The 12180-nt window shown below is 57.9% G+C and overlaps 2 protein-coding genes across 6 annotated transcripts in view; one reads left to right on the forward strand and one right to left on the reverse strand.

The window, feature by feature from the left end:
• Positions 1-7945, forward strand: part of Mroh1 (maestro heat-like repeat family member 1) — an 82884-nt gene extending 74939 nt beyond the window's left edge. For all 5 annotated transcript variants that reach the window (XM_005395859.2, XM_013520094.1, XM_013520093.1 and 2 more), the window contains 11 exons: positions 789-954; positions 1411-1607; positions 4808-4945; positions 5164-5278; positions 5794-5940; positions 6105-6290; positions 6601-6756; positions 6867-7001; positions 7082-7184; positions 7252-7317; positions 7653-7945. In XM_005395859.2, coding sequence (XP_005395916.1) covers positions 789-954; positions 1411-1607; positions 4808-4945; positions 5164-5278; positions 5794-5940; positions 6105-6290; positions 6601-6756; positions 6867-7001; positions 7082-7184; positions 7252-7317; positions 7653-7738 — 1495 coding nt within the window. In that variant the 3' untranslated portion in view covers positions 7739-7945. The remainder of the gene's footprint in view (positions 1-788; positions 955-1410; positions 1608-4807; positions 4946-5163; positions 5279-5793; positions 5941-6104; positions 6291-6600; positions 6757-6866; positions 7002-7081; positions 7185-7251; positions 7318-7652) is intronic.
• Positions 7946-8028: 83 nt separating this feature from the next.
• Positions 8029-12180, reverse strand: part of Bop1 (block of proliferation 1) — a 24484-nt gene continuing 20332 nt past the window's right edge. Inside the window, exons 4-16 of the mRNA XM_005395860.2 lie at positions 10708-10862; positions 10517-10634; positions 10338-10439; positions 10057-10269; positions 9810-9971; positions 9650-9730; positions 9514-9583; positions 9302-9434; positions 9043-9223; positions 8684-8972; positions 8508-8592; positions 8321-8428; positions 8029-8243 (exon numbers count right to left, since the gene is read on the reverse strand). Coding sequence (XP_005395917.1) covers positions 8090-8243; positions 8321-8428; positions 8508-8592; positions 8684-8972; positions 9043-9223; positions 9302-9434; positions 9514-9583; positions 9650-9730; positions 9810-9971; positions 10057-10269; positions 10338-10439; positions 10517-10634; positions 10708-10862 — 1851 coding nt within the window. The 3' untranslated portion in view covers positions 8029-8089. The remainder of the gene's footprint in view (positions 8244-8320; positions 8429-8507; positions 8593-8683; positions 8973-9042; positions 9224-9301; positions 9435-9513; positions 9584-9649; positions 9731-9809; positions 9972-10056; positions 10270-10337; positions 10440-10516; positions 10635-10707; positions 10863-12180) is intronic.

The raw sequence follows: 12180 nt of genomic DNA on the forward strand, positions 1-12180 counted from the left end.
TTTTTTTTTTTTTTTTTTTTTTTTTGAGACTAGGTCTCTATGTTGCCTAGGCTGGACTTGCATTGCGATTCTCCTGTTCCAGCCTTCCAAGTAGCTGTGATTACAAATGTATGCCACCATTGTAGGATATGTACCTCAGTTCTAAAAGGACCCTTTGGTTCTCTTTTACATATTTATTTATTTTTGTCTTTTTGAGACAGGGTCTTGCTATGCAGTTCAGGCCGGCCTTCAGCTCACTTTGTAGCCCAGGCTGGTCTCGAACTCACGATGATCCTCCTGCCCCAGTCTCCCAAGTGCTGGGATTACAGGAGTGCACCACCACACCCGGCTGGTTCACTTTTAAATTTGGTACATTTGTCTTTAGTTTTAGTTCCCATTAGACATTTTCAAGTTCATCTTACATTTCTGTGAACACTAAGCTTAGCTGATTCCCAGGTTGTCTGAGCAACAGTGTAGCAGGCTGCACTTCTCCATGCTGCCTGTGACATCTGAATGATCTTCCTTGTGCTGCCTGGTTTCCTTGTGTCCCTGGTCCTCTTTGGCCATGGGCTGCTTCCTCCAGAGAGGCCTACTGTTTGTTTCACTGTGTTCTGTATTGCAAGCTGTTCACAGACCCTTGGGGCCAGAGGAAGGGGTCAGTTCAGATCTGAAGTCAGGATACAATTTCCCATCAGGTTAGAACTGAATCTAGTGCTTCTGAGCATTAGTGAACTGGGATGGGAAGGGTGGTAGGGAGAGACCACTGGCACAGCAGTGGCCCAAAGTGACCTTCCTGCTACCTGCTTCAGCCACACCTGTGCCCTGTGGCGTGCGCTAGCCATGGAGCCGAGCCTCACTGCGCAGGTCCTGGGGCTGCTCCTGGAGAAGGTGAGCAGGGACATGCCATTCAAGGAGAGCCGCGCCTTCCTTCTGGGCAGCACTCCCGACCGAGTAGCCACACTTCTGCCCCTGGCGGTGAGTAAGGATCCAGCGACCACTGACATGCTGCCCCTGCCCCATGAGGGGTCCACCCCACCTCACCTTGCAGCTGCACTGGGGCTCAGGAGCAGTGTGCTCAGAGCCTAGGCTCATAAAACCCAGCAGGTGTTGGCCCCCAAGGGAGCCCACTTCTCATTTCATCCCCCACCTGGCCATGTTTAAAACAGTAAAGCAGCTGTGAGAATTTCCTCCCCTCCTTTCTGAAGAACCAAGAACAGATACTGCCTGAAGGCCACACTGCCCCTTTGTCTCAGTCTTCTGCTCCAGGGAGCCACGTTAGACAGGATCCTCTGCCCTGTGCCTCCCCGCTATCTGGGAACCCAAAAGCACCTCTTCACATGGGGTGCATGCTGAGCAGCTGGGGCTCATTAAGAGTCCTGATGCGCAGAATGCAGATGCTGCTGTGGCCAACCTTGTGGGTCTCCTCCCCAGGCTACCTGTGCACTGTACGAGGTTGTGTCTGCCCCTGCATCAGGGACTACAGTGCTAGAGCTCTACCCGCAGCTGTTTGTGGCTCTCCTGCTACGTGTGAGCTGCACTGTAGGTGTCCAACTGCCCCGGAACCTGCAAGCCAAGGAAAGGAGGGCCACCAGCACAGCCCTCCATACCAGAAGCCTTGAGCCCTGCAGGTAAAGGGGACCTTAGCCCACCCTGTCCCACTGATGATTTGTGAGCACAGGTGCCTGTGTGGTATGTGTGTTGGAGGGGAGGAGACATGGAAGCCCCAGGACTGTGTGTGTGTGCTTCCAGGGAGTCCCCTACCCCTGGTGCAGGGCTTTGTGGTCATTATGGCATCAACACACACTTGATGCTGGGAGCAAAGGAAGCCCATCTGCAAGCATACCTGGTCTCTTCCTGCTTCATGGGCAGGTAGGGGTGGTTAAAAGTCCATGCAGCATTGCCAGCTGCAGCCACTAGCAGTTTGGGGCCTCTTAGGTAGAGCTAAGGTAGAGGCCCTTCTCAAAGGTGGGGCTGGGTAGGAAGAGTCAAGCTGAGGCCTGCTGTTGGGGGGAAACTGTCCTGGCGGAAGGCCTTGTTGTGTGTTACCCACCAAGTGTAGGAGTTACCAAGATGCCCTGGGGCTCATGAGAGACTTCTCACCCTTTCACTTTGCTGTTGGCTTTAAGGTCTTGTGGTCTGTGCTGAGTGAGCCCTGAGACCTAGATCAGGAGAACTGAAGCAAGTAAGGTAGAGCTGCATGCTGATGTTGGTGGGCTGAGGCTGGGTCAGGCTGCCCCTGACTCTCAGCACTGTGGGTTCCTGTCCTTTGCTTGAGATCCTGGTCTCTGGGGCCCTACCTGGAGCCTAGTCTCTGGGGCGTGGTAGCCTGGGTTCCATACAGCCCCTTGGGGGCCATGGTTTGAGCAGAGGAAGCTAACCTCCTCCACCCAAACCCAGGCAGCCTGACACTGCCACCTGAGCCCCGGGACTGTGAGCCAGAGTGACAACAAGCCCTGTGCCACCTTGGTCCAGGACCCATCGGGGGACAACCCCAGTTCACCTTACCACCACTTCCACCTCTGAAAGCTACTTAGCTGCACAACCAGCTTGTAAACTCCAGCAGAGGCTGGTGCCAAGGCTGGCTTGGCTCTCCCCAGACCTAGTGAAAAACGTGAATGGAACAGAGGAGCTGCTTGGGCTGTTACCAGGCCTGGCCCTGGCATGTTGTGAGTCCACTCCATCTGCCTGTGAGCTTCCCTAGGAACCCCTGAGCTGGGATACTTGCAGAGCCTGGCAGACAGAGGCCATCAGCGAATGGGCTAGACCTTTGCAAATGCCACATTTTTCAATGTTCTATGCAAAGGGAGTACCTCAACTGAGCTATTCCTGAGCTAAACATGCACTTCCTGTTAGATCTCTTGAAGCCACCTAAGAACTTGAGCAGCCATTTTCTGCCTACAGAACAATCGCTGGTCCACAGCTGCCCTTGAGCTGGAACCCACTGTGCCCTTTCTGGCCCACCCTTGGTCTCGCACCCTGGTCTGGTCCCCATTTAGCAGCCTGAATGAGCGGAGGTGCGCTCTGGGCATCTGCCCATTGACCACAGCTACTAGTCAGAGCAGGCTGCCCTTAGCGTCCAGAATCCCAGGCTCAAAGACCAGATCCTGTCCTGGAATTGGGGACAGCCCCAGAGAGGGTGGAGCCTGTGACTGCTCATCAAGGGCTACACTACGAGCTGGTCCAGCTGTTGGCTAACAAGCCACCTAAGGATACCCATGGGAAAGTTTGGGGCAGGGAGGAATCCCCAGCCTCTGCTCCTGGGTTGGAGCCCTCCACTCTCCTATACTCTTGCCCACCCTTCAGGCTATGGTTCTCCAGGTCTGCCCAGGGCCTTGCTTGAAGGATTTAGCTCTGCTGTCCCATATCTAAAGTGCCTAGAAGTCCTGTGTGACCTCTACTGAGATCCCAGATAATCTCGCCACGTAGTTCTGTCCCCACCACACCCGCTCACTGATCCTGTCTGCTAAAGGCCGTAGTCCTGCTCAGCTGAGCCCCTTGGCAATCAACCCCTCACACTCATGCATGCTGCAGCACGTTGCACAGCGGCTCAGCCCTTGCAGGAGGAGGCTACCACTGATGGCTGATAGCCATCAGCCATTGCCATGGTTGTCACCTTACAGCTCTGCACACTGCCCCATGCATGTCCACCTGTGGGGTCACGAGTCTCTGGGTTCAATACAGTAAGTCCTCAACAAATAGTCCAGTTGCAAACTTTCACAGGTGTACTATATAAGACTGTTAGCTTACAGTTTGACTCAACGAACAATTCTCCTGGAATGGAACTGGTTCGTAAGTCAGAGACTTACTGTACCTCATGGACACAGATGTACACAGGACATCATGGGTCTAATGTGAGTGGCCAGTGAACAAGGGAGAGCTGTTTCTCCTAGAAAGGATAGTCCCTCCTCACTGGGGCCACAGGCTTTGGTGTATGTGCCCTGGGGACAGCTGGTGCTGGACTTACCTGCCACCTGCCATTGGGAAGGGCTCATCTATACAGAAAATAGTGGCCAAGTTTTCGCTGGGCATTGGAGGCTGCAGCTTCATATCGGCTGCTGACCCTTGAGCCTGGGGCTTCCTGTAAGATGCTGGAGAGCCAGGTAGTGTCCCATACAGCTAGCTTTGGGGAGCCAGTGAGGTGTGGCAGCAGGGGACAGCACCCTCATCCCACCCCCACCCCCACTTCCTTGCTGGCCGCTGTATCCTCTTGGTCCTTTACTTGGAGGCCCTCTTTGTTCTACCTCTGAGAGTGGGGCAGAAGCGTAGCTGCCATCCCTTCCAACGGGATCTGGGATCTCCCAGAGTAGTTGCAGTACCTCACCTGTGACTGCCTGAGAGGCAAGAGTAAACTGTGTATGGGTCTACACCTGGGATGTGAGCTATGCATGTGGTCTTGTGGCAGGCTGGCTGGGTCTGGGGAGAGCTTAGAAGCCAGATGCAGCCTCTCCTGGTCTCCTGGGGCCAAGATGTATCCCTGTGCAACCAGAAAGGCTGGTGTGGCCAGGTGGCTATGCCTACCTCCGAGGTGGGTAGCAGTGGCCATGGCTGATTTGGCTAGCTTGCCTCTAGGGCAATGGAAGGTTCTTCGGCTTGGGCCCTTCATCAGTCCTGATGGTGCCCACAAGCTTCCCTGTGCCTGTTTCTTCAAGGATGCCACTGGCAGGGACAGAGTTGGGAGCTCCCAAAACTCTCCCAAGTGTGTGTATGCAGGGTGCACATCTGATTGACTTGTTGGCATCTTCTGGCCCTAGAGGGCATAAGGCAGAGCGCTGTGCCACAGGCCCCCAAAGTACTACCCCTTGGCAGCTGAGTGCTCATGTGCCCACAGCTCTGCGGTGGATGCCCTGCAGGCCCTATTGCTCCGAGGCGGCAGTCAGGATGTGGTGCAGTTAATGGAGCTGGAAGGAGGCTGGGAATTGCTCAGGACCTCCACAGGGCATGAGGAGGGGGTTACCCAACTGGCCAGGTAAGTGGCCCAGTCCATTTCAGCGGTTATCTGAAGTCCTGAGACCTTCTAGGGAAACATGACAGGGACTTACATGGCTGGGGAAAGGATGCCCTGAGGGCCTGGGTGGGAATATGCTTGCCCTGGGCTGTGCAGAGCCGAGGTAGAAGTGCCCGTGAAGTTCTGTGAGCATCTGGGGTGACAGTTCCAGCTTTTCACACCTTGGGGTCTTTCTCTAGTGCCATGGCCAAGTGTGCTGGCCCTCGGCTGCCCCTGGTGACGAAGGCACTTCTGTGTACACAGAGCAGTGTATATGAGATCCAGAGGGTCACTTCCACAGCCTTCCTGGCTGAGGTAAGACTTGAAGGTATGGGATTGTGAGCATGAGCTTCTGGTTAGGACTGCACAGGAGGTGCCTTTGTGCCCATGGGACTGGGTACAAGTAGCCTTCCCCCAACAGGAAGTCACAGGCCTCCCCAGCCTAAGCTAGAGCTTGGTTAGGTCAAGCCTGGAAACATCCTTGCTGAGCCCACCCAGTCCTGGCCCACAGCCCTGCTGGGTAGTATGTGGCAGGTCTTGGCCCTAAGCAGGAGTGGGCTGCAGCCAGGGTCCCCCAGGCTCTGTTAGTGGCAGTTGTCTTGGTCTTCCATGACTGCCACCTGAAGGCTTGCCACAGCCACAACCACAACCACAGTAAGCCAGGGTTGGAACGTGTCAAGGTGGGACACGTGGGTGCAGACCTGAGAGGGAAGGAGCAGGTCTCCAGCCTGTCCCAAGGCTTCCTAGTCTGCATGCTGTCTGCTGTAGCACTCTGGGACTTGCATGGCTCCACTCAGTGGAGCAGGCAGTCACACAGCCTCTGCCTCTAGCTGCTCAGCAGCAATGTGGTCAACGACCTAATGCTTCTGGAGTCCCTGGTGGACGACCTGCTGGCCCGACAGAAGGATTCCAGTGCCAGCGTGAGACGGCTGGTGCTCCGTGGGCTGGCTAACATCGCCTCCAGTTCGCCTGACAAGGTGGGCCCCGGCAGTGTGCTCCCTGGTCCCCAGTGGGAGAAGGCTGGGGTTCAGCTGGTTGTGACCAGGTGGGCATGGACAAGGGAATGGGAGGTGAGGTGCATGCAGGTGGCTCTGCTGCTTGGGAAAGCCACACACAGACTTTTAAGTGCAGGGGTCCCTAGGTAAGGACTCACGGCCCCCAGCTCCTAACAGCTATGATCAACGGGCTGGATGACAACGATGACCACAGGCTGGTGGCCCTGGAGGCCATGGTGGGCCTTGCACGACTGCTGAACTTCATGGAGCCCTGGGACCTGCACTCTGTACTGCTGCACATGGCTATCCGCATCCGGCCCTTCTTCGACAGTGTAGGCTGACGGTGGGGTCGTTTCTTGGCCTGGGCCCACTCCTCCTGCTTCCCCTCAGAGCTCCCAGCCTTAGCCTCCAACTGCCATGAGCTGCACTTCCAGTAAGACCAGACAGATCCTTCTAGAACATAGATCCCAGGCCCATAGTACACACCCTGTTGTGTGGCCTGACCCCACCCCCATCAGTGAGTCTTTTAGCGCCAACCTCTGTCCTGGTCCTTGTCCACCCACACCCCCACACCCCTACCCCCAAGGGCCATCTGTGACTCAGGGCAGGGTCTGTGAGATGACATGGCCACACCTCTGGCAGGAGAAGGTGGAGTTCCGGACAGCATCTATTCGCCTCTTTGGCCACCTCAACAAGGCCTGCCATGGGGACTGTGAAGACATCTTCCTGGAGCAGGTTGTGGGTGGGCTGGTGCCCCTCCTGCTACACCTGCAGGACCCTCAGGCCCCTGTGGCCAGTGTGAGTAGCCAGTATGGAAGAAGACTGGTAGCCTGCCAGCACAGTGCCATGTCCCCAGTGTCATTTGGGCAGGGAGAGGTGGCCAGGTGGCTCAGTGCCTTCTCCTGCAGGCCTGCAGATTTGCCCTGTGTATGTGTGTCCCCAATCTGGAATGTGCCGAGTTGGCCACTGCCTTCCAAAAGCACCTGCAAGAAGGCCGAAGCCTGCACTTCGGGGAGTTCCTCAATTCCACCTGCAAGCACCTGGTGAGGTGGTAGGTAGGGAGGGTCCCCCCCACTGCACCAGCCTGGCTGACCACCCTGATCACCTGGCCACTTCTCTCCAGATGCATCACTTCCCTGACCTGCTGGGCCGCCTGGTGAGCACCAACCTGTTCTACTTCAAGAGCAGCTGGGAAGGTGTCCGTGCTGCAGCCCCCATGTTCACAGGTGAGTTGTGCCTGCCCGCACCGCCCCCCAGCTAGGCACACTGTATGCCTAACCCCACCCATTTCAGGGTTCCTGGTGCTGCATGCAGAGCCCGAGCACCGGCCACAGGTAGACCTGGAGCAGCTTCTTGTGGGTAAGAGCCCCACCCCCCGGCCCGACACACACACACACACACACACACACACCTGTTCAGCTCCACTGGGGCCCCTCTGACCCTCTGGGCACCTGGGGGGATTAAGTGATTTTCCTGAATTTCAGGATTTTTTTCCCTGTCACTGGTGACCTCATCGTCTCTAGTAATTCACGGAAACTTCTCAACTGTTCCAAAAGAGCTTTAAAAACACTAAAAAAGGAAAAACTATCTTTCCGTTGGCTGCCGAGCCCTCCCAACAGAGGCCTGTCTGTCAGGAGGTAGTGGGCGGCCCTGCACAGAGTGTATGTACAACCCAACCCTCCCTCTGTCCCCAGCACTGCAGCTCCTGCTGCGGGACCCAGCGCCAAGGGTGCGGGAGAAGGCTGCGGAGACACTGGGCCGCCTGGTGAAGTTCGCCTGAGGCCAACCAGGGCCCCTGCAAGCAATACCCTCTGCCTGTGCCAGGCCAGCCCTCTGAAGGACCCTCTGTTGGCAGGCGGGGGAGAGGGGCAGGGGCAGGTGCCACCTGGACTCCAACCCCCGCCTCTGAAAGGAAGGTGCTGGACGCCAGATGGGGCAGGGACAAGTCAGCCTGCCCTATTTCCCAATAAAGCCATTTGCTCCCAAATGGGTGCCAGGGTGCAATGATGCAGCCCCTCCAGATTCTGGCAGTTCCGCAGGGAACTGATTGAAGAAGTAGGGCAGCAGGCAGCAGGGAGCAAGGCCTCTATTGAAGATCCAGGCGTACACACCCCACCCACTTCGCAGCAGACTAGGTGAAAAGACGGATGGTGCCATCAGCCCCTGATGAGAAGATCCATGGCTGTGTAGGGTGGAAGGCCACATCCAGGACGCCCAGGTCTCGGGTCAGTGTATGTCCCTTCAGCACTTTGACTGGCACCAGCAGTGGGTTCTGTAGCAGGTCACTGTGGGGAAGAGGGGCTCAGGGCACAGTCGCACTTAGTCCCCACAAGGCAGGTTTGGGGGGAGGGTCAACACTTACTTGTACACCATGCCATGGCACACAATGATGGTGCCATCATCTGAGCTGGATGCAAAGAGTGGGTACCGAGGGTGGAAGGCTACAGCCCGAAGGGCCTTCTTGTGATGCCTGGGGGAAGACTGCTGTTAGGTGGGGTTTGTGTCTAGGCAGGAGAGAGCACCTAGGGGGCCACCACCCCCATCCTCACCTCAGCACTTTGTATGGCTTGGTAGAAAGATCCAGGTCGAACCATACCAGCTTGCTGTCATAGCTGCCACAGATGATGTTGTCACCTAGGGCCAGAGCAGAAACAAGAGTCCTCATCCGATCTATAGGACAGCGACTCCTGTCCTTACCCAGAAGTTATATGCTCCCCATGCGCACCTGCAGGGTGCACGGCCATGCTGGATACCCACTTGCAGTTGGGCATCAGTTTCTTGGTGAGCTCCTGGCGCAGCAGGTGGTAGACACGGACACTCCGCTGGGAGGCCACCAGCAGGAAGGGCCGGGTGGGGTGGAAAGCCACACACTGTACCTGCCCGTGGCTGCGGCGGAAAGGACTCTGGCTGCGACGCCGGCTCAGCTGGTGGATCAGCACCTGGGTGTGGCCTGGGGTAGCCAACACCACAGCCAAGTAGTCCCCATGCCTGTGCCAGGTCACCTGTGTCACTGGCTGTGGGAGAGCAGTGTTGGCAGCTTGGTGGAACCAGGCTGCACCTCCCTCCTTCCTCTCCCCCACACACCTTGCCGTGACAGATGCGCAGCCTCAGGCTCCTCTGGCGCTCTTCCTCTGTTGCTTCCAGCCACTGGGCAGGTTGTAAGGCAGGCTCCTCAGGTGGGGTGAAGGCACCTAGCAGCTGGTCTGTGCTGCTCACCAGCAGCCTATCCCCCAGGGCCGGATTCAGCAGCAGCACTGTATCATCCCTACAGAGCAAGGCCAGACATGGCCACTCAGCAGTCATGTCCTCCACCACCACCCTGACCCCTAGGCTCTACACTCACAGGGCTGCAGCTACCAAACAGATGGCGGGGTTGGGGTTCCAGGCAACACTCCTCACCACACCCCCCACAGGCACTGTCTTCATGCATCGGGCAGTGGCCACCTCCCAGAGTCGCAGAGAGCCGTCATCCGAGCCTGGACACAGTAAAGAAGACCCTCAGCACCTGGCCTACCTCCCCGTACCCAGCTAAGGGCTGCCTCCCCTCAGGCTCACCTGAAGCCAGCCACTGGCCCCCAGGGGAGACACTGAGGCAACGGACAAGATCGCTGTGGCCCCTGTAGACCTGTACAGGAGGAGTGGTGAGCAGATAGCCACCAGAGCTTGTGGGCTTGCCCCAGACCCTACTCACCAGGGCTTGGCATGTGGGGAAAGGCTGTAGGTCTCTTGGCCGAGGCAGTTTGGGGATGAGGTCTTCAGGATCCACGTTCACCTTAAGTAGAAGAGGATTCAGTCACCTTCAACACCCGCCTTACCCTTCTCCCTGTCACACCGGCGCTGCCCCCACATACCCTCATCTTGCGCTGCCGTGGGCACAAGTACAAATCAAGGCAGCGCTCAAAGCGTTCTTGGATGAATCGGCTGTATGCAGGTACAGCTCGTAGGCTTGGGAATTTCTGTGGCAGGAAATTGAGTTTCCTTTCACCTGGCTCCTGCTGCCCCCATGCCAAGCGCTGGGGAGATAAGGAGATGATGGGTGAGCAGAGGGTGTTCAGAGAACATGACAGGGCCTTCCCTCCTACCCAGGTGCAAGCCCACCTCTTCCTCACTGAGCAGGTATTCAGGAGGGGGATTGTATGATTCAGCGTGGCCAGGCAAGGCCAGCTTGGGTGCAGGCACATGCATCCTGTGGCGTCCCAAAACAGCATTGGGGTCCTCCTGGGCCCACAGGTCGTAAAAGCTGGGGGTGGAGTCTCGGGGCCGGCGAGGCTGGATCCAGCCCATCTTGATGGCATGCACCATGCGAGACACCTGCAGGGACAGCGTGAGTCAGGAAAGGCAGCACAATGGCCTCGCCCTGGGGATAGTGTGGCTCCCACCTTCTCCTTCTCCACCAGGGAGGGAATGAAGCTGCGCTTGTCAGCTGGGCGGTTGGTCACTGGGTGGATCATGACGTCCCCACTGAAGAAGTCCACAGCTGGCTAGGGAGGCAGCACAGACGTTTAAGATGGGGCCTGCCTGGGGTCCCAGCCCCCCAAGGGCAGCAGTTGCTGTTTACCTCATATGGGTTGAAGCCCATGTCCCCAAACTGGCCCCTCTGCAGCCGCTGCACTAGAGCCACTTGCTCATCAGTCAACCGAAGGTCACGCCCAGTCATCCTGTCTTGCACAGTACGCCTGGGGGGCAGTCGGTCAGAGCTTCCATTCAGACCCCCGCAGCCCGCAGAACGCACCCTGGGGGCCAACTCACCAGAAGTCAGGATCATCCATCTTGTCCAAAAACTGGTCCAGCTCATCCCGGGTCCGAAGGGGTTTGTAGATGCGCCTGCCATCCAGGTCATAGCCCACATGTGGGAAGTCGTCATACCACTCTAGAGGCACGTTGCCCACTGTGTTCCGGATATCCTACAGCCATGGCCTCACATCAGCACCTGTTCCACCATGCCCATCCCTCCATTTAGGCCACTCCGGGGCAAAGAGTAAAGAGACCAGCCTCAAATACCCAGAGGTCAGTGACTCCTGACACATGCCCCTTTCCTAGCCCTGGGGTCTGACGTGGCAAGGCGGCGGCGGGTGCTGCTGCCCCCCCAGGCCCTCTGAGGCGCCGGAGCTGCACCTTCACATTTTCCACTGAAGTGATGCCAACCCTGGCCTCCCCCCTCACTGGATTCCTTGGCCAGGACTCTGGGCAGCCACAGACAGGAATGACCTCATCTCCAGTGGGCTCCCTCCCCTGGCAGGGGCCTGAGGCAGAAGTGGGTAGTTACAAGACGGAGGACAAGGGGAAGATCCCACCTCACCCACTCTGAAAGGAGACAGAAGCCATTACCTTCTCTGCAGGTGGCCTAGGACTCCCCTCCCAACCCTCACTGGTCTTACACCCTCCCCCTTGGGTAACCAGAGCAGCCACATTCCTGGACACACATTCCTGGTTTCAACCCCTGCCAGCCACCACCCTCACTCATTCCCAGCCTGGGGACTGCTGCCCAGGCGGCTGCTTCCTGCAAAGGGGGGGGTCGAGGGGTGTGGCTGAGGACTGGGTGCCGGAGGCTCCTCTGCAGCAGGATAGGACCCTTTGGACTGGCCCCTCCAGGAGGCCCACCGCAGGTACCCCACACACTCTCAAGAATGTCCTTTCCAGGGGAGAGGGGGTCTCCAGCACCTTCCAGCCTATAGAGCCAACCCCAAGAGACTCCAGGGAGAAACTGGTCTTACCCATTTGTGCCCTCCTATTGTGGCCATGTAGGAGGCCCCAGGAGCACACAGCAGGAGAATGGGGGCTCCCCCACCGCCAGAGTGGGGAGCAGGAATGAGCTGGGACCAGGGAGAAGATTCTAGCAGCAGGCATAGAGGCCAAGTGCAGGACAGACGAACTGTGCCACCCCCACAAACCTCTGGCCTGCAGCTGCTGGAGCAACTTCCAGCCCCTCCACACTGCTCTGTGCTGCCCCTTCACAGCGGGCGCAGGACGCCCCAGATTACCAGGAAGGAGCAGCCCGGACAGACAGCCTGCCTATGGGTCTGCTTTACGTTCCTTTTCGCCGTGGGGAGGGGGGACACTCGCTTCCCCTGCGCCCCCACGCCAGAGGAGAGCGATGCTCCGGACCATCCGCAGGGCTCTGTGCTCACTCGGCCCGCGGGCCGGCGGAGGCGGGCGGGGGAGGGGCCGGCCGCTATAAAGGCGCGGCTCGCGGCCCCGCTCCAGCCCGGACGCACGTGTGCG

Source organism: Chinchilla lanigera, unplaced genomic scaffold, assembly GCF_000276665.1.
Source record: "Chinchilla lanigera isolate Chin_1 unplaced genomic scaffold, ChiLan1.0 scaffold00053, whole genome shotgun sequence".
NCBI lineage: Eukaryota > Metazoa > Chordata > Mammalia > Rodentia > Chinchillidae > Chinchilla > Chinchilla lanigera.